The sequence below is a fragment of the Saimiri boliviensis genome, chromosome 17 (genome assembly GCF_048565385.1).
Source record: "Saimiri boliviensis isolate mSaiBol1 chromosome 17, mSaiBol1.pri, whole genome shotgun sequence".
In the NCBI taxonomy this organism is placed as follows: domain Eukaryota; kingdom Metazoa; phylum Chordata; class Mammalia; order Primates; family Cebidae; genus Saimiri; species Saimiri boliviensis.
Genome location: NC_133465.1, coordinates 18,449,755 through 18,472,908, shown reverse-complemented (window position 1 = coordinate 18,472,908; position 23,154 = coordinate 18,449,755). Strand labels below are relative to the sequence as shown.

Genomic DNA, 23,154 nt, shown 5'->3' with positions numbered 1-23,154 from the left:
GAGCTCTGGCCGAGAGCCTAGAAGGGGCCTCAGGGTCCCTTTCTTCTACCTGCACCCCGTCATGCCTGCTGTTGTCGGACCCCAGATGTCTGCCAAGCCCCGTCAGAGGCTGCTTTCTGGGAAACTCTTCCGGGCGTCACCTTGCCCTAAGCAGTGCATCCTCAGAGTTCTCCGGCCCTGATGTCCCTCCCAGCGTGCCCAGCCCAGCCACCACAGAGCCTGGCTTCCGGTCATGTGTCTGGCTGTTTTCTGGGTCCAGGCCAGCCCTGGTAGGGCACAGTGGGGGCCAGCTCTGCCACCCCATACCTCTCCCCAGATATCTCATGCCCCAGTTCTCTCCCCAGTCCCACCAAGCACCGGGATGCCTTGGAAAACATAACTCTAGACTGGTCACTGTCCAGCTCCCAGCATGGAACTCCCCTGCTCTCCAACCATGCATAGCTTCCCAGTGCTCCAAGATAAAGTTCCCTTGTCTCATTGTGGCATTCAAGACTTGCAAAGATTGCCAAACATGCCCCTCCTGTGATACTGCCCATCTATCCAGAATCCCCAGCCTCAGGCACAGCCTGCTCTGCTACAGGGTCCCTTCTCCCGCATCCCAGGGTTGAGAGCTCTCTCGGGGGTGGAGCCTGAGGGGTCTCTCCTATCAGACATGTTCCCCTTCCCATGCCTTTTTCTGCCTCTTGGCATCCAGCCTGTCCAACCCCAGGGTGGCAGAAAGCCCTCCCAGTGTGCCCATGCATTGCTGTTTCTCCTAGGGAAAGCACCCTGCCCTCTCTGAACTGCAGGGCCCTCCCCTGAAAAGCAGGAGATGGAGGCTGTAGGATTTGCTGCCTGTCAGCCCCTAAGGGGTTTGGCCCTAATGCATCTGAAGGGACAGGGTTGGGGAGATGGAGAGGAGGGTGCTGGGAGGGATCCAGGGGGGCAGCGGACAGGTGGCTGGTACTTACCTCCTGCCCAGCAGTCACCTACCCAGACACAAACATCCCAAGTGACCCGGTCAGCTCCAGGCCGGACTCACTGCCAGCAGAGGCCTGGGATCTAGACTTTGCCCGCTAACAGGTGGAGCCCAGGCTGGCCAGAGGAAGTGCCCCTGGCCTTGTCTCCTACCAGCCACGGGCCATGTGGATATGCCCTTTGACCCTGGGCACTGACGTGTGACAGTCTGCACCGTGTGCTCCACAGGAGCGGTTGTGTGTGTTGGGGGCGAGGGGGAGAGCCTTAACCAGCTCAGGGGTGAGAGGGCAGGGAGTCATTGAGACTGGCTCCGTGTGGGTCCCCTCCTGGGTTGGGGCTTGTGGGAGGTGGCACAGGGCTGAGGGAATTTGTGGCCTCCCCGAACCCTGTGTGAGCGCCTTCCCCTAACTCACCCCCATCTCTGCAGCTGTCTCCCAGCAGGTCTTGCCTTTGCACGCTGCCCCTGCCAGGTTCTGGGGTCCCTGTGCTCCCTGCAGCTAGAAGGCTGGGACCCAGGGGTCTTCATGTGCAGTTCTCGGACTTTTCAGGTTCTTATCAGTATAAAGGGAACAATACTAGAACCAGCTTCTTGGAATTGTGGGGATCCGACGAGTGAAGGCCTAAGCAGTGCATGGCACATGGTAGGTAGGCCCTGAACCAATGCCAGTTAGTCTTATTATCACCATTGAGCCAGATGCAGTGGCTCACGCCTCATTGACGTTAGAGGCTGAGGTGGGAGGATTGCTTGAGGCCCAGAGTTCAAGACCAGCCTGGGCAACATAGCAAGACCCTGTCTCTAAAACAAACAAAGAAGTCATCATGTAGAGCACTTAACCAGTATCTGGCACCCGGTAGGTTTACCTCTACAAATATTAGCAGCAATTACCCAAGAAGCCTGTCCTGGAAGTTTCTAGGATGTACCAGGCTATGGTTCCAAGTTCTGAGCATCTACCATGTAGTGGTCTGGAGTCAGTGAGAGACAGAATGGGGCTGATTAGGTCAGTGGGGAACCCCCACCCCCACCACAGGGAACAGGCACCCTATCCTTGGCTTCCATGAAAGATAATTGACTTGCTGGGCGTGGTGGCTCATGCCTGTAATCCCAGCACTTTGGGAGGCTGAGGCAGGAGGATCACTTGAGTCCAGGAGTTCAAGACCAGCCTGGGCAGCATTGTGAGACCCAAACTAAAAAAATTACCTTGGTGTGGTAGAGCGCGCCTGTAGTCCCAGTTACTTAGGAGGCAGAGGCTGAGGCTAGAGGATTGCTTGAGCCCAGCAGGTGGAGGCTGTAGTGAGCCATGATCGTACCACTGTACTCCAGCCTGGGCAACAGAGTGAGGCCCTGTCTCAAAACAAACAAAAATAACCTGCTGAGGAAGCAGTATTTCTGGCTGGGGGAGGAGGGGCAGAGTGGCCATCTGGCCACAGATGGTGGTTTCTATGCAAAACACATCAAGGCAGCCTTGGAAATGTGAGTGAAGCCACCTGCAAAGTTCTAGTCACAGCCTTGGGACCAAGCAAAGCCACCAAAAGTACATAAAAGACAATGACCATCACCCAGTGCTGGTGATGCTGGAAGGAACAGGAATTCACTGTAGGGGAGGTGGTAAAGGGCTTTATCTCTTCAGACAGCAGCCTGGCAGCTCGGGAACATCTTGCTGCCTTCATGTGAGCTTTAAAACAAGCTGCAGAGAAACAGCCCAGCGGGGAGCAATCTGTATAATTTATATGAAGAAATGTGCAGCAATGCCATTTTTTAATTTATTTGTTTTCAGAGGCAGGGTCTTGCTCTGTCACCCAGGCTGGAATGCTGTGGCACAATGACAGCTCGCTTCGATCTTGAACTCCTGGGCTCACTCAAGGGATCCTCCTGCCTCAGCCTCCAGAGTAACTGAGACTGCAGGCTCATGCCACCATGCCCAGCTATTTATTTATTTATTTTTTTTTTTTGAGACAGAATCTCGCACTGTCGCCCAGACTGGAGTGCAGTGGCGTGATCTCAGCTCAGTGTAACCTCCGTCTCCCAAGTAGCTGGGACTATAGGCACCTGCCACCATGCCCGGCTAATTTTTGCATTTTTAGTAGAGACAGGGTTTCACCATGCTGGCCAGGCTGGTTTCGAACTCCTGACCTTGTGATCCACCCGCCTCGGCCTCCCAAAGTGTTGGGATTACAGGCGTGAGCCGCTGCACCCAACCTTAGTACCGCCATTTTGACTGAGAACAGCTGCCCAGCAGCAGGGTCTGCTCCCAGAATTGCCACCGCATCAGGCCCATGGGTGGTTTTTCTGCTGCCAGTGTTAAGTGTGTGCCCTGGGCCGTGTCCCTGACAAGCTGTCTGAATCGTGCCGACTGCCCTCGCGTGTGATCGCCGTCTCACAGGTTCCTGCAGCGCCGAGCAGAGCCCAGTGGGGAGAAGTGTGGCTGTGAGGTTTCCAGGGTCGGACGGCCAGTGTGTTGGAACTGGCATGTGGAGGGCACAGACGAGGGAAGAATGCGGTGGTGCCAGAGCAAGTTTTGAGGGAGGAATAGGAGTTCTCCCGGTGGAAAGGGCATTCCTGGTGGAGGGAACAGCCTGGCCCAGGGAGACACCCCTAGGGGGTGGTGGGGGCGGAGGCAGCCATGGCTGGAATCCGCCCAGCCCCTGACTGGGGTCCCTGCGGTGGTCAGCCCTGTGCTGGGTGAGGTTGTGGTCACAGCTGGTTCAGGCCCTGCCGGAGGGGCCCCCAGCTGAGGCCTGGCCTCTAATTTGGTGAGGAACGTGGGTGGGTCTCCGTGGGGGGCGGTGGTTAGGAAGCCTCCAGGCGGAGGCAGTGCCGGAGCTGAGCCTTAAAGAGCTTCATGTTGTCCTCTCTGTCCTTGCAGTCCGAACACGCTCACTGGACTGACAAATGAGGACAGCTGGTCAGGGCAGAGGCAGGCCGGACCTGGGGCTCCCTGCTGTCCCCGGCAGGCTGGGGCTGAAGTGCAGGCTCTGGGGTCAGCAGAATGGGCTTTACGTCCTTGATTCTTCACAGGGCAGCTGTGGCTCTTTGGGCATGAGGCCTTGCTCCGAGCCTTAGTTTCCTCCAGAGGGCTGTGCCCCGGTGCAGCTGGGGCTCCAGCCATGGGCACATCCCATTCCAGGAAGAGCTGGCACACACTTGCACCCCCGGGGCAGCCGTGAGCGCACAAAGGGCAGCCTGTGCCCCTGCTGCAAACAGGACCAGCTGCTCACAGGAGAACCGCCGACTCCAGTTAGGAGGATCAAGGAGATGCCTGGTGGGAGCAGAACAGCAAGGGGGTGCGGCCCAGCTCCCTGCAGGGACGGTGTGCAGCCTCCCTAGCACTTCTATTAGCAGGCACAGAGGTGTGCTCTGGGATCCTGTGAACCACTGTGCTGCAGCTGACCCTCTTCACAGTGGGCGAGGCTTTGTGATCTGCAGGGCAGGGTCAGTTTGCAAATCCCTTTCCCACCCATTCCTTGGATAATCAGAGTCCTTGGCTCAGATGACAGAAACCTGAGTTGGAATCCCAGCTCCTTGGCTGTGCTGGCTCTGCTCTTCCTCACTGTCCAGCTGTTGCACACCTGCACCCACCGCAGGGCCTTTGCACATGCCGTTCCTTCTTCCCTCCCTTCTGGCCCACTCCCTCATTTCATTCAGGCCTCCTTTCAGATGTCACCTCCTAAGATGGCCTGCCCTGACTACCTCATCTACAATGGCCCCAGTGCCTGGCACAGGATTGGGACTCAGTAGATATTGCCAAAGAGATGGATCTGGGTTCCGTGGACGAGGCCGTGGGGGCAGGTGGCGAGTTCCCTGTTCCAGTTGGTGTGCAAGCAGAGGTTATCTGGGGTTCAAGGCCTTGTGCACGTTGTAGGCTTCTGTGCTGGTCAGAGCTGGGTCCTGCAAGTGTGTGGTCTAACGCCCGCCCAGGGCTTCCATCGGTGCTTCACAGAACACATTGACAGGAGTCGTTAACGGCTTCGCGCGCGTCTGCTTTCAGAGAGACGTTTGAAGGTGGAACTGGGGATGCCAGGTGGGGGTTCAGGTTTCCTGTTGGGTCCTGATAGGATCAGGGCAGGAGAGGAAGAAGAGGGAAGAGGAGGAACCCAGGCTCGGCGGGGAGGGGTGTCAGGGCTTCGCAAGGTGGGGAAGGTGAGTGAGGGAGCAGTCTGTGCCTCCTTGTCCATCCTGTGTTCAGAGTGTGGGAACCAGAAGGCCCTTCTTAGAGGTCGTTGGGAAGCCCAGTGATCGGTTCACCCGCAGGTGGGCTGCACTTTGGGTGCCACGTGAGCCTCTAGACACTAACTGTCCCAGCTTCCAGGACAGGGACTAGGGGAGGTGAGAGAGGCGCTTCCTTAAATTGTGCACTCAAGGTGCCTCAACTGCCTGACTCTGGTTAGACTGGTTCCGTTAACTCGCCTTAAAAAAAAAAAAAAAAGAAAACGACTCCATCAAATGGTCATGGAGCTCCGACTTGAACACTGTAATTATCAGGCAACTCACTACCTGACTTTCCAGTTCTAAACCATTCTGATCGCTGTAGAGGGAACTCACCTTTGTTGAGACTGTTGAGTGGTGCATGTTTTACACACTTGCTCTCCCAGAACCCCCACTCCTGGAGATCCTAGAGAGTGGGGAGTGGACTGTCCCCTTCACACAGCAAGTGAGAGGCTGAAGGAAGAACAGGCCCAGGCATGCTGCCCCAGATGGCCTGCTTGGCTGTGGCTCTGGAGAGGCTGTGGGGCTGGCTCTAGAGTTTCCTTTTTCAGTCTTAACCAGCTTCTGTAGAAACTGGCCAGCAGGCTGGGCGTGGTAGCTCACGCCTATAATCCCAGCACTTTGAGAAGCCGAGGCAGGCAGATCACCTGAGGTCAGGAGTTCGAGACCAGCCTGGCCAACATGGTGAAAGCCCGTCTCTACCAAAAACACAAAAATTAGCCAAGTCTGGTGGCGCAGGCCTGTAATCCCACCTACTCGGGAGGTTGAGGCAGGAGAATCCCTTGAACCTGGGAGGTGGAGGTTGCAGTGAGCTGAGATTGCGCCACTGCACTTCAGCCTGGGCAACAGAGTGAGACTCTGTATTAAAAATAACAACAACAACAAATTGGCCAGCAGATCCAGCCCCAGGGGAGAGTGAGACAGGTCTGGCCGGGCCTTGCGTTTCAGAGGATGGCCATGGCCATGGCCAGTGGCACACAGGCTCTTCCTCCAGGCATCTTAACATAGTCTGTGCCCTCTGCCCTCTGTTCCCAGGTCACACCCCTCCTCTTGGAAGACCCCATGCCCTGCCCCCACCAGAGTCTTTAATGACTTTTCTGCCCCTGGGGCTCAACAGAGCCACTGCCCCTCCTCTCCCGTTTCCTCTGTGGGATGGGAGTGGGGGAAGATGGGAGAAATAAAGACAAACAGGGCTGGAATCTGTGGTAAAGCCAAGATGGGGAAGGGGAGGGGACAGGCTTGACTGTTCGAGATGGCCCTGGCCCTGCTGTCTCCAGCAAGTATCTGCTTGTTGGTCCAGCCACATTCTGGGTTCAGAAACTGGGGAGCAAAGTAATGAAAGACCCAGGCTGGGAGGCCATGGGGATGTCCCGCCTGGAGTTCAGCTCTCCGCCTGCACCAGGCTGGAGTGCAGTGGCGCCATCTCGGCTCAGTGCGACCTCTGCCTCCCGGGCTCAAGCAATTCTCCTGCCTTGGCCTCCTGAGTAGGTGGGACTATAGGCGTGTGCCACCACAGCCAGCTAATTTTTGTATTTTTAGTAGAGATGGGGTTTCACCATGTTGGCCAGGATAGTCTCGATCTCTTGACCTTGTGACCTGCCCACCTTGGCCTCCCAAAGTGCTGGGATTACAGGTGTGAGCCACCGTGCCCGGTGAGGCTTATCTGTCTTAAGTCACTCATGTGAGGTCAGAGCCTTTGCCAAGAGCAATGCTGTGTTTTGTTTTGGGGGTGAGGGAACACCCATGGGCTAAGAGGGGGTTGGGCCGGCTAGAGAGGTGGTCTGTTGTCCTTGAATCTCCCAAAGCCGGGAAAGAAGTGCCTGGGCTGGACGGCGACAGGGACAGGGTGTGAGGAAGACATGGCTGGGTTTTCTTGCTTCAGGTCCTGAAAAGAGAGCAAGGTTGAGGCCACACGGACCCCAGCCCCTAACAGACAGCCGAGTCTGCCCAGGGTTCAGCCTCCCTCCCGGGTTGCAGCCAACTGGAGGACTGGGGGCAGGGCAGAGGTGCGGCCTCCACGTTGAGGCCGAGGCAGGCTTTGCTGGTAGTCTGCTTGGCTACAAAATCAGCTGGCCAGGCTCTGATCTCGTGTGCGTGTGTGTGTGTGTGTGTGTGTGTGTGTGACAAAATCAGCTGGCCAGGCTCTGATCTCGTGTGCGTGTGCGTGTGTGCGTGTGTGTGTGACAAAATCAGCTGGCCAGGCTCTGATCTCGTGTGCGTGTGTGTGTGCGCGTGTGTGTGTGACAAAATCAGCTGGCCAGGCTCTGATCTCGTGTGCGTGTGTGTGTGCGCGTGTGTGTGTGACAAAATCAGCTGGCCAGGCTCTGATCTCGTGTGCGTGTGTGTGTGTGCGCGTGTGACAAAATCAGCTGGCCAGGCTCTGATCTCGTGTGCGTGTGTGTGTGCGCGTGTGTGTGACAAAATCAGCTGGCCAGGCTCTGATCTCGTGTGCGTGTGTGTGTGCGCGTGTGTGTGTGACAAAATCAGCTGGCCAGGCTCTGATCTCGTGTGCGTGTGTGTGTGTGTGCGCGTGTGTGACAAAATCAGCTGGCCAGGCTCTGATCTCGTGTGCGTGTGTGCGTGTGTGTGTGACAAAATCATCTGGCCAGGCTCTGATCTCATGTGCATGTGTGTGCGTGTGTGTGTGTGTGTGTGACAAAATCAGCTGGCCAGGCTCTGATCTCATGTGCGTGTGTGTGCGCGCGTGTGTGTGTGAGAGAGAGACAAAATCAGCTGGCCAGGCTCTGATCTCGTGTGCATGTGCGTGTGTGTGTGTGTGACAAAATCAGCTGGCCAGGCTCTGATCTCGTGTGTGTGTGTGTGTGTGCGCGTGTGTGTGTGTGACAAAATCAGCTGGCCAGGCTCTGATCTCATGTGCGTGTGTGCGTTTGTGACAAAATCAGCTGGCCAGGCTCTGATCTCATGTGCGTGTGTGTGTGAGAGAGAGACAAAATCAGCTGGCCAGGCTCTGATCTCGTGTGCGTGTGTGTGTGTGTGACAAAATCAGCTGGCCAGGCTCTGATCTCATGTGCGTGTGTGTGTGAGAGAGAGACAAAATCAGCTGGCCAGGCTCTGATCTCGTGTGCGTGTGTGTGTGTGTGACAAAATCAGCTGGCCAGTCTCTGATCTCGTGTGCGTGTGTGCGTGTGTGTATGTGTGTGACAAAATCAGCTGGCCAGGCTCTGATCTCGTGTGCATGTGTGCGTGTGTGTGTGTTTGTAACTCTTACCTTTGACAAAAGAGGGAAGGCAGGCCCAGGCACCTCTTCAAAAGACCCCCAGAGCGCCTGTGTATGTGTGTGTGTGTGTGTGTGTGTGTGTGTGTGTGTATAAAACTCTTGCCTTTGACAAAAGAGGGAAGGCAGGCCCAGGCACCCCTTCAAAAGACCCCCAGAGCCTGTCTGTCCCAGGGCCTGTCCCTTCCTTGCTTCCCAGGGCCCTACAATCCATTAGAGGTTCGGGATTCACTTGGTGACTACTGGCTTGTGAGGCCTTGAGGAGGAGGAGCAAACTTCACCCACCCAGCAGGGAGACATCCGTGCTGGCCGTCAGGAAACCCTTATGTCCGGGCCTCAGTTTCCCGGAAGTTACCTGTTTTCAGCGGTGGCCTCATCCCAGCCCATCAGCCCCGCTGCGGTGGGCGGTGGCCTCTTCCCGGGGCTGCCCTAAGACGGGGATGTCCCTGCGCCCACCGCAGCTACTACTCGGCAGCGCTTGGCCTTAATCGCTTCTTAGTGTTGCACCCATATTGTCTCCTACCATTCGACACCGGGGAGATGAGTGTGCTGTTTCCTGGAGGAGTAAACTGAGGATTGGAGCAGTTGAGGCTCACGCAGGGCGTCAGCGAACCAGTGATTTCGAACAGAGTTCTGAGGTGTTGGGCCAGGACCTCCCTGCTCTGACCCTTTTACGGAGGGGGCAGGAGCTGAGGGCCAGTGACCGCCGGTAACCCCGGCAGACGCTGGCGCCGAGCGGGTTAAAGGCGGACGCCCGCGAGTAACCCCAACCCCATTCAGCGCCGCGGGGCGAAACCCGAGCCCCACGCCGCCGCCGTGGGGAGGAGGGGCGGGGCCCGGGCCCAGGCACTAGCGAGGCGGCGGCGCGGCTGCTGATTGGCCGCGCGCGCTCACCCCATGCCCGGCCCGCAGCCCCGAGGGGCGGGACCTGCGGGCGGGGCGGGGCTGGGGGCGGGGCGGGGCGGGCGCGCCCTGGCGCTCAACGGCTTCAAAACTCCGCCGCGCCTTGACAGGTGAAGTCGGCGCGGGGAGGGGTAGGGCCAGCCGCCTGGACTCCCCAAGGGCGGGTGCAGATCGCGGAGCCATGGATTGCACGTTCGAAGGTATTTTTGGAGGCCCCCTCAGCCTTTTATACAATGCCTCCGTCTCCTGCAGGTTCTCCTGGAGTGGGCGGGCGTGGGGGCTGGGAGCAGGAAAGAGCCCCCTCCCGAGGGAAAAGGTGTGACAGCCGTTTCAGCTCGCTGGGGAAATGGGGGGCTACCGCCAAGCAAATCAGTGCCTCCTGCAACTCAAGGGGGAAGGGTTTGCTTTGAGAGCCGAGAGCAGCACCCCGACCTAAGGTGATCTGGAGGCAGAGGATGACCTTCTTACCTTCTCTGCACCTGCTTTGGGAGGGGCCAGGAGGTTGCAGGGAGGAGGGCCCGCTGTCCCTCTGTCTGCCACAGCGTCCAGTCTGTTCAGCACCCCTGCCTTTTGTGGGCATCTTAGACTCTTTAGGCAGACGGTGGGAGCCTTAGATTGTCAAATTTGTCAGTTTTTCCTTGGGGCCTCAGTTTCCCCCGTCTATCAAAGGGGTTCATGCAGACTGGGATAAAGGGGTGGGAGACCCTGCGGTCGAATATCTATAATGACTTGATGACTTGTGAGCTGGAGCGTTCACAAACCATGAGAGTTTCTCCTGGAGAAGCCAGGGAGGCTGGGCCCGCCACCCTATCCTATTCTGCCAGTTGCTCTAGGGAATTCCCATCCTGCATTGACCTGCCTGCCTGGGCACCTGTCAGTAGGCAATGTTGGGTCTCCAGTCTGTGCCCACTGCCTGCTAAGCAAAGCCTCAGGCAGCCCTACTAAAAAGGGTTTAATCTTTTCCGTTGTACAGATGAGGAAACTGAGGCCAGACAGCAGAGGCTATTGGTCCAGGCTCCACTTCAAGCTGGTGCTGGGCAGGGCTTGGAGCTCAGGCTGGGGATCCTGAGAGCACTGGAGGCCCCCATGGGTCCTATAGAGCACTCTGACCCAGTGCGTGCCACCACGAGTGGGTTAGAGGGCCCTGGGCTGAGCCAGTCAGGCTGCCAGTCGCCAGCTGGGGGAGAGGGCCCACAGCCAGGCGGGGCCGAGGTGGGAGTGTGTCCCAGTCTGTGTGAGGAGGAAAGAGTCAGGACAGACAGCACTTGCTTTTACAGAGGTGAAATCAAAGTCCTGAGTGGCCAGGCCTGGGTCTTGAGGCTACTTGGCTGCAGGCAAAGCCTGGACTTGAGCCCAGAACTCTACACAGAGACACACTGGTTGGTTATGTGGCCAGCAGCTGGCTGGGCCCTGCCTTGGTCTCTTCCACTGAGTAATGGGTTGGTGATGGCAGCCTGGCTCTTGGCTTCTAGGTAGGGCAAGAAAAGGCACAGAGACGATAGATTTGGCATTTTGCAGACCTGGATTTGAACCCCATTGCATGCCCTTGGGCTGCGCGTGGTTCTCTCTGAACCTCAGTGTCTTTTCTTGTCTCCGAGATGAGGTGAGCTAATTTTTGTTTTGTTTTTGAGATGAAGTCTTGCTCTGTCACCCACGCTGGAGTGCAGTGGCGCAATCTCGGCTCACTGCAATCTCTGCCTCTCGGGTTCAAGCGATTTTCCTGCCTCAGCCTCCCAAGTAGCTGGGACTACAGGTGCACGCCACCAGGCCCGGCTAATTTTTATATTTTTAGTAGACGGGGTTTCACCATATTGGTCAGAATGGTCTCGATCTCTTGATCTCATAATCTGCCCACCTCAGCCTCCCAAAGTGCTGGGATTACAGGCATGAGCCACCGCGCCCGTCTGAGCGAATCTTTTGAGGTAGTCTAGGGTAGTGGCCAGTGGTTGGGGCATTGGAGTCAAGTATGGTCTGGACTCCGTTGAGTCTGACTCTATGAACTTAGGCCAGTAAGTCACCTCTCTACAGCTCCGTTTCTTCATCTGTAGAATGGGGCCAATGATCACACCACGCTCTCAGAGCTGTGGGTGAGGATTAGGGTTCTAGCCTGGTCTCATCAATGTGGATAGCCCCACAGCAGGCCTGGCTTTTGGCCCAGACCCACCCTTCTGACATGCGCCCTCACCGTTAGAGTGCTTCCAGCATGGATGAGGACCCTGCTCTGATCTGGGGTTCTCCTGGGGGGACTTCCCTGTCTGCCATTCTCTTGGGGATCCTGTGCTGCCCTAGGAAGAGTGGGCCCAGGCTGCACAGCTGGTCCTTGGGCACAGACTTCTTCAGGGCCTCAAGCCCATCCTGCCTCTCTCTGCACCCCTCTTTTCTGTAAACTGAGGGGAGGGGAAAGTCACCCACTCCTCAGCAGTTCCTAAGCTGCTTTGTCAAATGCAGTGTCCTGCTGAGGGGGCCTTGTAGGAGTGGCCAGTGGGTGGGGCGTGGGGCCTATCGCTCCTGTATGGAGACCCTCTCTATCCTGTTTCCCACCTGCCCTAGACTGCTTCCTCCCTCCCCATCCCCATCTCCCACCCAAAGACTGGAGCTGCTGGATCTGTGGATGGAGGCGTGTCCCCATTTCACACATTGAGAAACTGAGGCCCCAAGTGGGGCCAGGGAAGGCTGTACGTGGGCCTCTGGATTCCTTTTGTCCTGGGTGGGGTGGGAGGTGATGGAGTGTGGAGAGGGCAGGAGAGCGTCTGCAAGGGTTGGTCACCTCATGAGCAAATGCTTGGAGGCTGGTCTGAATCCACAGTGCAGTGTGTGTGTGTGTGTGTGTGTGTGTGTGTGTGTGTGTGTGTGTATTCAGAGGTGGATGTCTTCTAGTAAAGACATCAAGATACAGGACATTCTCACCAGAAAGTTGCCTGGTTCTAGGCAGGGATTTTTCTCATTCACAGCCAGGAATACGGCCTGGCATGGTGTGGGCACCCAGCACATGCTCATTGAATGAGCGAATGAGTGAATGAATGTGGGCCTGCTGTTTGCTGTGGACTAAGGATGTTGCCAGATGTTTGGGCAAATACTGGGTGGCGGGAAGACCTCAGGCCCGAAGTCTGTAGTCTTGGGCCGACCCTGGGCTCAGCCCCAGCCTAGCCGTGGGGCAAGACTGGGAGCCTGTGGTGCCCGCCTTGTCCAGGTGTTGTGATGTGCTGGCAGCCGCAGGCAGTGCTCCGGACAGCACAGGTGTTTGCAAAATGGCTGTGTGTCTGGGAACACCAGCTCCCGCGACTGGCCTTCTGTTCTGGTGGCATTGCCCACACATACAGCTGTGTGCAGACAAAGGTTGTGTGAACAGGGTTGTATCTGGATGTGCGCGATGCCCTGTTGGGGAACTGGTCTCCGCCTCACTCACACATCGTCTTCTTTTCCCAGACATGCTTCAGCTTATCAACAACCAAGACAGTGACTTCCCTGGCCTGTTTGACCCACCTTATGCTGGGAGTGGGGCAGCGGGTACGGACCCTGCCAGCCCCGATACCAGCTCCCCAGCCAGCTTGTCACCACCTCCTGCTACACTGAGCTCCTCCCTCGAAGGCTTCCTGAGCGGGCCGGAGGCAGCACCCTCGCCCCTGTCCCCTCCCCAGCCTGCACCTGCTCCATTGAAGATGTACCCGCCCGTGCCCACTTTCTCCCCTGGGCCTGGTATCAAGGAAGAGTCAGTGCCACTGAGCATCCTGCAGCCCCCAACCCCACAGTCCCTGCCAGGGGCCCTCCTGCCGCAGAGCTTCCCAGCCCCGGCCCCTCCGCAGTTCAGCTCCACCCCTGTGTTGGGCTACCCCAGCCCTGCAGGCGGCTTCTCCACAGGTAAGGGGGATGTGTGGCAGAGGGGACACCCGAGGTGGGGCTCCCAGGAGCACAGGAAGAAGCTTCTGTGATGTTGGTAGAGGTCTGCGCAGGCTTTAGAAACGGGCTCCGCTCTGCTGCTTGAGGTGCCTTGTTACTAGCAGTCCTGGTGTGCTTGTTGCCAGGGTAGGCGCGACCTCAGCCTGGAGGCCTGGCTTGAAGCCAGCACGTTTGCGTCAGAGCCCAGGCAGGGACTGTCCATAGGAAGCCACCACATGGGGCTAATGACTCACCCCAGGCCAGCCGGTGATAGAGACCCGAGGAGCAGGTTGGAAGTGGGTGAGAGTGGTGTGTGCCTGCAGCCTCAGGCTTTATTTCTGCAGGGAGTCCGCCCGGGAGCACCCAGCAGCCGCTGCCTGGCCTGCCACTGGCTTCCCCGCCAGGAATCCCGCCCGTCTCCTTGCACACCCAGGTCCAGAGTGCAGCCCCCCAGCAGCTACTGACAGTCACAGCTGCCCCCACGGCAGCCCCTGCAACGACCACTGTGACCTCGCAGATCCAGCAGGTTCCGGTGAGGGGGTCTGGCCTGGGGTTGGGAAGGGGACAGCTCCTGGCCGAGACACACAGCTTATGGCCGAACCCTCTCTCTGCTCAGGTCCTGCTGCAGCCCCACTTCATCAAGGCAGACTCACTGCTTCTGACAGCCATGAAGACAGATGGAGCCACTGTGAAGGCGGCGGGTCTCGGCCCCCTGGTCTCCGGTGCCACCGTGCAGACAGGGCCTTTGCCGGTGGGTGGTGTGGGCAGAGCGTGAGGGAGTGGGGTCTGCACACACACGTGCCCACCTGGTAACATGTGTCTGGCCCTGCAGACTCTGGTGAGTGGCGGAACCATCTTGGCAACAGTGCCGCTGGTCGTAGATGCGGACAAGCTGCCCATCAACCGGCTGGCAGCTGGCAGCAAGGCCCCGGGCTCAGCCCAGAGCCGTGGAGAGAAGCGCACAGCCCACAATGCCATTGAGAAGCGCTACCGCTCCTCCATCAACGACAAAATCATCGAGCTCAAGGACCTGGTGGTGGGCACTGAGGCAAAGGTGTGGAGAGGCCTGGGGGCACAGACTGGGGTACCCCTGGGATGGAATAAATCAGGGGCAACTGGAGGGAAGAGAGGGCATGAGGCTGAGCCTGGACAAGCAGGGAATTGAGCTGCAGCCTCATTTGTTTAGTTAAACTGGATTGCGGGCCTCTCCAATAAAGGTGGGGCTGCGCTGGCATTCAGGACGCACCAATGAACAAGTCAGACAAAAACCGTCCCTCCAAGAGGGGCCGGTGTTCGGGTGGGGGAGAGGGACAAGAGGCAGGATGAGTGCTGGAAGCCAACGCGTGGGGCTCATTGCAGAGAAGTCAGGAAGAGGGATGGTGAGGGCCCCTGGTGGTAGCCAGGGAAGGCCTCCCTGAGACGGTGCCAGGCACAGCAGCAGCTAGCCAGGCCCCGCTGTCTGCATCTTACATCCTAACCCTGTGCCTGGTCTGGGATGGGGGAGGGGAGGAACATTTCAGGTGGAAGGAATGCGTGCAAAGGTCCGGAGGCAGTAGTGTTGCAAAGCAGCTCCGCACCCCCTTGCTAGGGCCCCCCCCAATCCCTCAAGCCGATACCTGACGGCCACCTGTGTGCTCTCCCCTCCCTCCACACCGTGCAGCTGAATAAATCTGCTGTCTTGCGCAAGGCCATCGACTACATCCGCTTTCTGCAACACAGCAACCAGAAACTCAAGCAGGAGAACCTGAGTCTGCGCACTGCCGTCCACAAAAGCAGTGAGTCCTGGCTTCACTGAGCTCCAGTCTGGCCTCTAGCCCTGCTCCACGGCCCAGTCCTAGCCCCACCCTGCCCTTGACTCTGTCCCTGTCCTGGTTCTGGCCCAGCCTCTGCCCCGCCCACCTCAGCCTTGGCTCTAGCCCCGTCTTCAGCTCTAGTCCCGTGGTTACTTTCGGTCCTGAAAAGAGCCCTGCGCCTCCCTTTGGCCCTAACCCAGCCCTGTCAAAGCTTCCCGGGCCAGCTTCAGGAGCTACAGCAGCCTCTAGGCCCCCAACCCCAGGGCCCTAAGCTCCGATCTGGGGTCACATATTCAGCCTGTGCCCCGGCTCTGTTCCTTTCGGCCCACAGAATCTCTGAAGGATCTGGTGTCGGCCTGCGGCGGTGGAGAGAACACAGAGGTGCTCATGGAGGGTGTGAAGACGGAGGTGGAGGACACACTGACCCCACCCCCGTCAGATGCCGGCTCGCCCTTCCAGAGCAGCCCCTTGTCCCTTGGCAGCAGGGGCAGTGGCAGCGGTGGCAGTGGCAGTGACTCGGAGCCTGACAGCCCCGTCTTTGAAGACAGCCAGGTTGGGCCCTGCCACGGTGCCTCTTTCCCACGCCCAGCCCTATCTCTGAGCCTCAGGATAGGGCCAGACCCTAACAGATCCTACCCCCTATTTCATAGAATAACTGAGGCCTGGAGCCATGTGGGGTCTCACAGTAAGGTGGGCAGAATCCTGACCCCCTCCTCAGCCCCATGCTCTCTGGAGTCCGTCCAGTTCTGCCTTCACCACCCTGCCCACCCCCAGCAGGCAAAGCCGGAGCAGCGGCCGACTGCACACAGCGGGGGCATGCTGGACCGCTCCCGCCTCGCCCTGTGCACGCTCATCTTCCTCTGCCTGTCTTGCAACCCCTTGGCCTCCTTGCTGGGGGCCCGAGGGCTTCCCAGCCCCTCGGAGACCACCAGCATCTACCACAGCCCTGGGCGCAACATGCTGGGCACTGAGAACCGAGGTGGGACCGGCCAGCCAGGGTGTCTTGGGGACGGGTGTTCCTGGGGAGTTCCCACCAGGCTTGTTGGGGGGATGCTCACGGGGAGCCCCCGACCAGGCTTGTGGGCTGGGCCTCTGGATTTCCTGGGAGCTGTGTCCCCAGCTTTCCCTCTGCCCACAGAGGGCCCTGGCTGGGCCCAGTGGCTGCTGCCCCCCGTGGTCTGGCTGCTCAATGGGCTGCTGGTGCTGGTCTCCTTGGTGCTTCTCTTTGTCTACGGAGAGCCAGTCACGCGGCCCCACTCAGGCCCTGCCGTGCACTTCTGGAGGCATCGCAAGCAGGCCGACCTGGACCTGGCTCGGGTAAGGGGGTGGCCCCGGCAGAGTGGGCAGGGCCCCAGGCTGGGAAGGTGCTAGGTGTCAGCCTGTTCCCCGCTCCCTGTGCACACTGTGAAGATCCTGGCCTTCCCGGGCCTGGCTGTGCTTCTGCAGACCCCCCCCCTCCCCCGTCCCTCCAGAGCCTGCTGTGTACAGCTCTCCTGAGCTGTGGGGCAGCTGCTCTGACCTCGCTTTCTCACCTGGAAAACCCTCATCTGCAGGGGGACTTTGCCCAGGCTGCCCAACAGCTGTGGCTGGCCCTGCGGGCGCTGGGCCGACCCCTACCCACCTCCCACCTGGACCTGGCATGTAGCCTCCTCTGGAACCTCATCCGTCACCTGCTGCAGCGTCTCTGGGTGGGCCGCTGGCTGGCAGGCCGGGCGGGGGGCCTGCAGCGGGACTGCACTCTGCGGGTGGACGCTCGTGCCAGTGCCCGAGATGCCGCCCTAGTCTACCATAAGCTGCACCAGCTGCACACCATGGGTAAGGCCGAGCGCGGGGCAGGCCCTGTGGCGCTCCCTGCTGCCTGGGCTCCACCGCAGCCTCATGGCCTGCCTGCCTTCCAGGGAAGTACACAGGCGGGCACCTCACTGCCACCAACCTGGCGCTGAGTGCCCTGAACCTGGCAGAGTGTGCAGGGGATGCCGTGTCTGTGGCGACGCTGGCCGAGATCTATGTGGTAGCTGCATTGAGAGTGAAGACCAGTCTTCCGAGGGCCTTGCATTTTCTGACCGTGAGTGGAGGCGGGTGGGCTGGTGGGTGGGGCCTATCCCTGAAGCTCTCTCCAGAGGCCCCCTGGTAAGAGCGGCACCGGGTGTGGTGGTGGTTACCAGAGGGGCTCCTGGCCAAGCTGTGGCTCAGCCTGGGGTCTGGCCCCAGCCTGTGTCCACTGCGACAGCCCCTTTCCCTCCCCTACAGCGTTTCTTCCTGAGCAGTGCCCGCCAGGTCTGCCTGGCACAGAGTGGCTCAGTGCCCCTTGCCATGCAGTGGCTCTGCCACCCAGTGGGCCATCGTTTCTTCGTGGATGGGGACTGGGCCGTGCTCAGCACCCCACGGGAGAGCCTGTACAGCTTGGCCGGGAACCCAGGTGCTCTCTCACCCCCTCCCTGTCCCTTACCTCCTGAATCTCTGGCAGTCTCTGGCCACCCGAGTCCTAGTCCCCGCCGTGGGTTGTTGCTGTGGGGGCTGCAGGAAGGGGAAGGCCTAGATAAGTCTTGGTTCCTGCTGCGGCCTTCAGAAGCACACACGGGAATTTAGGGGCAGGTGGCTGATTTGGGAAGTGACCGCAGGCGGTGCCTCTGTGGAGTGAAGTGCGACAGGGAAGAGCGGAGCCAGTAGTGGCACCTTGTCAGTCGATTTTCCTTTGGGAGCAGCGCAGGGCAGGTCTCAGTGCTGTTCTGGCAAGGCTGGTGCTGGGGCATTTATATCCGTCCGTTTTCCCGTCCTGGGCAGGGGCTGCACCCAGGGCTGTGCTGGCACTTCCCATGGCCCTGGGTGTGGCCCCAGCCCACGCAGGAAAAAGCCCTTGGCTTGGAGAGGAGGGTGGAGCCCTGCTCCCCACCCCACTCAGCCCCTCCTCTCCACAGTGGACCCCCTGGCCCAGGTGACTCAGCTATTCCGGGAACATCTCTTGGAGCGAGCACTGAACTGTGTGGCCCAGCCCAACCCCAGTCCTGGGTCAGCTGATGGGGACAAGTAAGTGTTGTTGTGCCCTCCTCCAGGCAAGACCCCTCTAGCAGGAATCTGGGAACGGCTCTGTCCTCAGCCCTGCGGAGAGGGCCAGAGCCTGGACTGCCGTGCGTGCTGTGTGCCCTTCTTTCTCTGTGGGGTTCCTCTCCCTGCCAGCCTGTGGGAGGAGACAGTGGCACTTTGCAGAGCCAGGGGTCAGGCTGGACTCTGGTGGGCAGGTGGGGAGGGCCAGCACCCTCCTAGGACCCCTGCGGTCTGTCCGGACAGCCAGCCCTCTCCTGCCACAGGGAATTCTCGGATGCCCTCGGGTACCTGCAGCTGTTGAACAGCTGTTCTGATGCCGCTGGGGCTCCCACCTGCAGCTTCTCCATCAGTTCCAGCATGGCCACCACCACCGGTAAGCACCCGGCCCCTGCCCCGCTCCCTTCTCAGCCCCGGTGCAGTGTGGCTGAGGGCTCAGGGGACCCTCCGTCTTCTGCAGGCGTAGACCCGGTGGCCAAGTGGTGGGCCTCTCTGACAGCCGTGGTGATCCACTGGCTGCGGCGGGACGAGGAGGCAGCCGAGCAGCTGTGCCCGCTGGTGGAGCACCTGCCCCGGGTGCTGCAGGAGTCTGAGTGAGTGCAGGACAGAGTCCTCCTGCCTGGTCCCCGGCCCAGCCTTCTCGTCCCCAGGGCACTGTGCCTCCACCCTCGCCTTTGTTCTGTGCAGGTTTCCTCTCCCTGCCAGCCTGTGTCACCACCTTTTTTCCCAGGAAGCCAGAGCCAAGGCAGTGGGGGGCACTCAGCCAGGGCTAGTGGCCTGGTCTGACTGGCACCCTCTGCCCTGGTCCCAACAGGAGACCCCTGCCCAGGGCGGCTCTGCACTCATTCAAGGCTGCCCGGGCCCTTCTGGGCTGTGCCAAGGCAGAGTCTGGCCCAGCCAGCCTGACCATCTGTGAGAAGGCCAGTGGGTACCTTCAGGACAGCCTGGCTACCACACCAGCCGGCAGCTCCCTTGACAAGGTGAGGGGTGGGGCCAGGGGCCTGGCAGGGCTGGGAGACTCAGCCTTCCATTCCCTGGTCCTTCTCCCCAGCCCCCAGGGGCCCCAGAAGATCATGGGATTAGCCCTCGAAGTGCAAGATGGGGATCCAGCAGACCTTGTTTTCTGGCTAAGGCTTCTGTCCAGGGGAGAGGGGTTGCCCCTATCTGGCCTCAGTTTCCCCACCCCTGGGAGGAGGGGGGTGGATGATGTGGCAGGATCCCTTCGGAGGCCCTGCATCAAGAGGCCTGGACAGCTGCTCAGGGCCAGTGGCGGGTGTGGGGGCCGAGAGAGGCGGGCGGCCCCGCGGTGCATTGCTGTTGCATTGCACGTGTGTGAGGCGGGTGCAGTGCCTCGGCAGTGCAGCCCGGAGCCGGCCCCTGGCACCGTGGGCCCCCATCCTGCCCCTCCCAGAGCTGGAGCCCTGGTGACCCCTGCCCTGCCCGCCACCCCCAGGCCGTGCAGCTGTTCCTGTGTGACCTGCTCCTTGTGGTGCGTACCAGCTTGTGGCGCCAGCAGCAGCCCCCGGCCCCAGCCCCAGCAGGCCAGGGTGCCAGCAGCGGGCCCCAGGCTTCTGCGCTTGAGCTCCGTGGCTTCCAACGGGACCTGAGCAGCCTGAGGCGGCTGGCACAGAGCTTCCGGCCCGCCATGCGGAGGGTGAGTGCCCATTGGTGCCCTCTCCTCAAGATGGGGAGGAGTCAGGTAGTGGTGGAGAGGGAAGAGCCTGAGTCTCCACTCTGCTGGTGCCCCTTGCCCAGGTGTTCCTACATGAAGCCACGGCCCGGCTGATGGCGGGGGCCAGCCCTGCACGGACACACCAGCTTCTGGACCGCAGTCTGAGGCGGCGGGCAGGCCCCGGTGGCAAAGGAGGTGAGGAGCAGCTGCTGAACAGGGCTGTGCTGTCTGCCCAGCAGGGAAGGGCACACATGGGGTGTGATACCAAGGGAGACTGCGTGTGTGTCAGATGAGACGGGCCTGGAGTGGTGGCTTACGCCTGTAATGCCAGCATTTTAGGAGGCTGAGACGGGAGGACGGCTTGAGCCCAGGAGTTGGAGGCGACAGTGAGCCTGGGAGACAGGGAGAGACCCTGCCTCAAAAAAAAAGAGACCAAGCATCTTGGTGGTTACCTGACAGTTCCTTTCATGAGAAATCAGTGGGGCGGCTGTCATTTGTGGGATACAGGACTGCACATGCATGACTCAGTCTGTGGACTTTACGTGTGGGCCGAGACTAGGGTGGGGAGAAGGGGACCTGCCAGCCCCGTGTGCCAGGTACAGGGAAGGGGCAGAGCCTTAGCTTGTGTGTGGGCGGGGCTCCCCCGGGGGCGCGGCCAGCTCGAGCCCCACCCCTGACGCATCCCCGTTTGCGCAGGCGCGGCGGCGGAGCTGGAGCCACGGCCCACGCGGCGGGAGCACGCGGAGGCTCTGCTGCTGGCCTCCTGCTACCTGCCCCCCGGCTTCCTGTCGGCGCCCGGGCAGCGCATGGGCATGCTGGCTGAGGCGGCGCGAACGCTCGAGAAGCTCGGCGATCGCCGGCTGCTGCACGACTGTCAGCAGATGCTCATGCGCCTGGGTGGTGGGACCACTGTCACTTCCAGCTAGACTCCGCGATGTCCCCAGCCTCAGCGCCCTTACCTCCAGGCACCTGGGTTCCGTGTGGCTTCTGTCCTGCGTCGAAGCGCTGAAGGCCGAAGGCAGCGCCAGAGATCCTGGCCTCCACGGTTCAGCCGCGGCTGCAGTGTCCTTTCCGCGTGGAAGGCCTGAGGGGCGCGACTCCGACTGGAAGCGCGGCGGCCATGACAGTGCTGACCTCTGGTGGCCGATCTGGGCACTGCAGGGGCCGAGCCGTTGGCGGGGGAGGGGGCCCTTCTTGCTCTGCAGGCACCTTAGTGGCTTTCCCCCTCCTGTCTAGAGGGAAGAGAGGGGTACATTTCCGTCCGCTGCCCGAAGCCACCTTGGCTTTCCCGGACTGCGAGCGGGGCTCGGCCCCGAGCGCCTCTCTCCCCCGCGTGGAAGACGCGTACGTAGTGTAGCGTGCCTGACCTGAGGCTCCTGTGCTACTTTTGCCTTTTGCAAACTTTATTTTCATAGTTGGAGAAGTTTTGTACAGAGAATTAAAAATGAAATTATTTATAATCTGGGATTTGTTTCTTCAGCCGACGGATGTGCTGACCAGTGAGCGTGCTTGGGCCCGCCCCCCAGCACCTAGGCAGAGGCTTCCCATCCCCCGCCGGCCGCTTTCCCACGTTCGTGTGGGGAGGGCTGGCTGTACGGCCTCCAGCCGACCTGTGCCCCCGCTTCCAGGGCACGTGTTCGGGCTGCGCCAACCCCTAGGGCCTCGATGGGCTCAGCCGTGCCCCCGTCAGGTCCTCGGGTGGCGTGGGAGGATGGACTGTCCTCCAGAACCCGTGTACTGTACGACAGGGGCTCGGGTCTCCCTAGGTCTGGCATGTCTCACCTCCCGCTTCCTGTCCCCCTGGTCACTTCACAGCAGAGAAGCCTCCGACCTCCCTCCCGACCTGCGGCCACGCTGGAGACGGGCCACAGGAGCCACAGGGGCGGGGGAGGTTTCCCGTTCCGTGAAGGGCCTCAGCCCCTCCCTTCATTCCCATACCCCAGCTAAAGCCTGGCCCGGCTCCCAGCTGAATCTGGTCGGAATCCACGGGCTGCAGATTTTCCAAAACAATCGTTGTATCTTTATTGACTTTTTTTTTTTTTTCTGAATGCAATGACTGTTTTTTACTCTTAAGGAAAATAAACATCTTTTAGAAACAGCTCGATACACACAATCTTCAGTGTGAAGCAATATACTAATAAGAACACTAGTCGTCTTAACATTTACAGTCTTCATATATATTATATATATGTATATGTATACATATATATACACTATATAACGAGGCCAGATATAATACACACGTTTACCATTTTACAGTCATATGTACAGGAAGTTGCTAGGGCGGCCCTGGGCTGGGGGCTGCGTCAGGCCTATCGAAGCGTGGACAGAGCTGAGGACACGGACGGACAGGCGGACGGACTGGCAGGGACTGGCCCGGGCCGGTGGTGGCTGCGTGGGCAAGGGGCATCACGGTAGCCCCCTACCCGGCAAAGGCCCGGTTGGGGCTCTGTTGCGGGCGCACGACGCACGGCGGCGACACACGGGAGAAGCGAGCATGTTCCCAACATATATACATTCTATGTAACATATATATAGAGGGGTACACAGGTTTTGTACACGAATCTAGCGCTGTCCCTGCTCCCGTGCCGAGTGGGCGCGGCGGTCCCTGGTGGTGCACAAATGTCGCGCGTCCGCCGGAGGTGCGTTCTGGCCGCTTCTTGCGTTCTGCGCTCCCAGACCAGGCTCCAGGGGTGGGCGGAGGACTGGAAAGAGGACCAACAGAGAGGCCAAAGGGTGTCCCAGTCCCGCCCGTCTTCGCGGAGCCCACAACCCCTAACTGAGCAGAGCCCAGGGCTACCCCGGCTTTGCCCGAACCGCACGAAAGATGGGGCAAAGGCTGTGCGGGAAGGGCCCCGGACGCGTTCCGCACGGTTTGTTCCAAAGGCTCCGGCCCCTCCCGCGCCGGTCTAGCCCGCTCCCAGGAAGGCTTGCTTTCTCCCCAGCCTCGTCCACGGAGCTAGGAGCCGCCCTCCGCCTCTTCCAGGACTGTTTCGACCCCCACCCCCAAGCCCTGGGCTCCCAGCTGCACGCCACGACCGACAGGGGTGGCGGCAGCACCCACGTGGAATGTGTGCCACGTCGTCTTGAGATGCCGGAGGGGAAAACCGTCCCCAGGCCAAAGCCGTTTCCCACCCCCGCCAGAGGCTGAGCGTCCCGGGGAGTCTGGCCGCTCGGCGGGCTCCACCTCTGCAAGCCTGGCCCCTGGGGTGGGCAAGAAGGCCCTGTGACGTCCGGTTCCGGGAGCAGGCGGCTCCGGAACGGGTTTTCCTCCCAACCCGGGCCGCATGTCTGAGCCCTAAGCGGCCGGATCCACGATCCGGGACCCGGATCAAGGATCGGCTCTGGACCCGCGCTGGGAGCAGCTCAAAGGCCCGGGGGCTGCGCAGGCGGCTCCTCTCCGTCGGCGGCGGGCGGGCAGGCGGGCTCCGGCGGCTCCTCCGGCCGTTGGGGTGGATTACAACGGCAGCCT

The 23,154-nt window shown here is 60.1% G+C and overlaps 2 protein-coding genes across 12 annotated transcripts in view; one reads left to right on the top strand and one right to left on the bottom strand.

The window, feature by feature from the left end:
* The window catches only part of SREBF1 (sterol regulatory element binding transcription factor 1), a 26,809-nt gene extending 5,029 nt beyond the window's left edge, over positions 1-21,780 (top strand). The window contains exons 2-20 of one of the 8 annotated variants that reach the window (XM_074388298.1): positions 9,410-9,499; positions 12,726-13,157; positions 13,520-13,707; positions 13,792-13,926; positions 14,008-14,229; positions 14,836-14,950; positions 15,300-15,520; positions 15,746-15,947; positions 16,107-16,285; positions 16,522-16,783; positions 16,867-17,033; positions 17,219-17,387; positions 17,887-17,995; positions 18,277-18,386; positions 18,471-18,603; positions 18,825-18,990; positions 19,464-19,664; positions 19,766-19,877; positions 20,379-21,780. In XM_074388298.1, the coding sequence (XP_074244399.1) occupies positions 9,410-9,499; positions 12,726-13,157; positions 13,520-13,707; positions 13,792-13,926; positions 14,008-14,229; positions 14,836-14,950; positions 15,300-15,520; positions 15,746-15,947; positions 16,107-16,285; positions 16,522-16,783; positions 16,867-17,033; positions 17,219-17,387; positions 17,887-17,995; positions 18,277-18,386; positions 18,471-18,603; positions 18,825-18,990; positions 19,464-19,664; positions 19,766-19,877; positions 20,379-20,608 (3,443 nt within the window). In that variant the 3' untranslated portion in view covers positions 20,609-21,780. Of the gene's footprint in view, positions 1-9,356; positions 9,500-12,725; positions 13,158-13,519; positions 13,708-13,791; positions 13,927-14,007; positions 14,230-14,835; positions 14,951-15,299; positions 15,948-16,106; positions 16,286-16,521; positions 16,784-16,866; positions 17,034-17,218; positions 17,388-17,886; positions 17,996-18,276; positions 18,604-18,824; positions 18,991-19,463; positions 19,665-19,765; positions 19,878-20,378 lie in introns of those variants that run through there. The other 7 variants (XM_010339929.3, XM_039476843.2, XM_074388297.1 and 4 more) reach the window with 7 other exon arrangements.
* RAI1 (retinoic acid induced 1) overlaps positions 21,703-23,154 on the bottom strand; it is a 129,138-nt gene continuing 127,686 nt past the window's right edge. For 3 of the 4 annotated variants that reach the window (XM_074388293.1, XM_074388292.1, XM_074388294.1), the window contains exon 5: positions 22,372-23,154. In XM_074388293.1, coding sequence (XP_074244394.1) covers positions 23,140-23,154 — 15 coding nt within the window. In that variant the 3' untranslated portion in view covers positions 22,372-23,139. The other variant, XM_039476838.2, reaches the window with a different exon arrangement.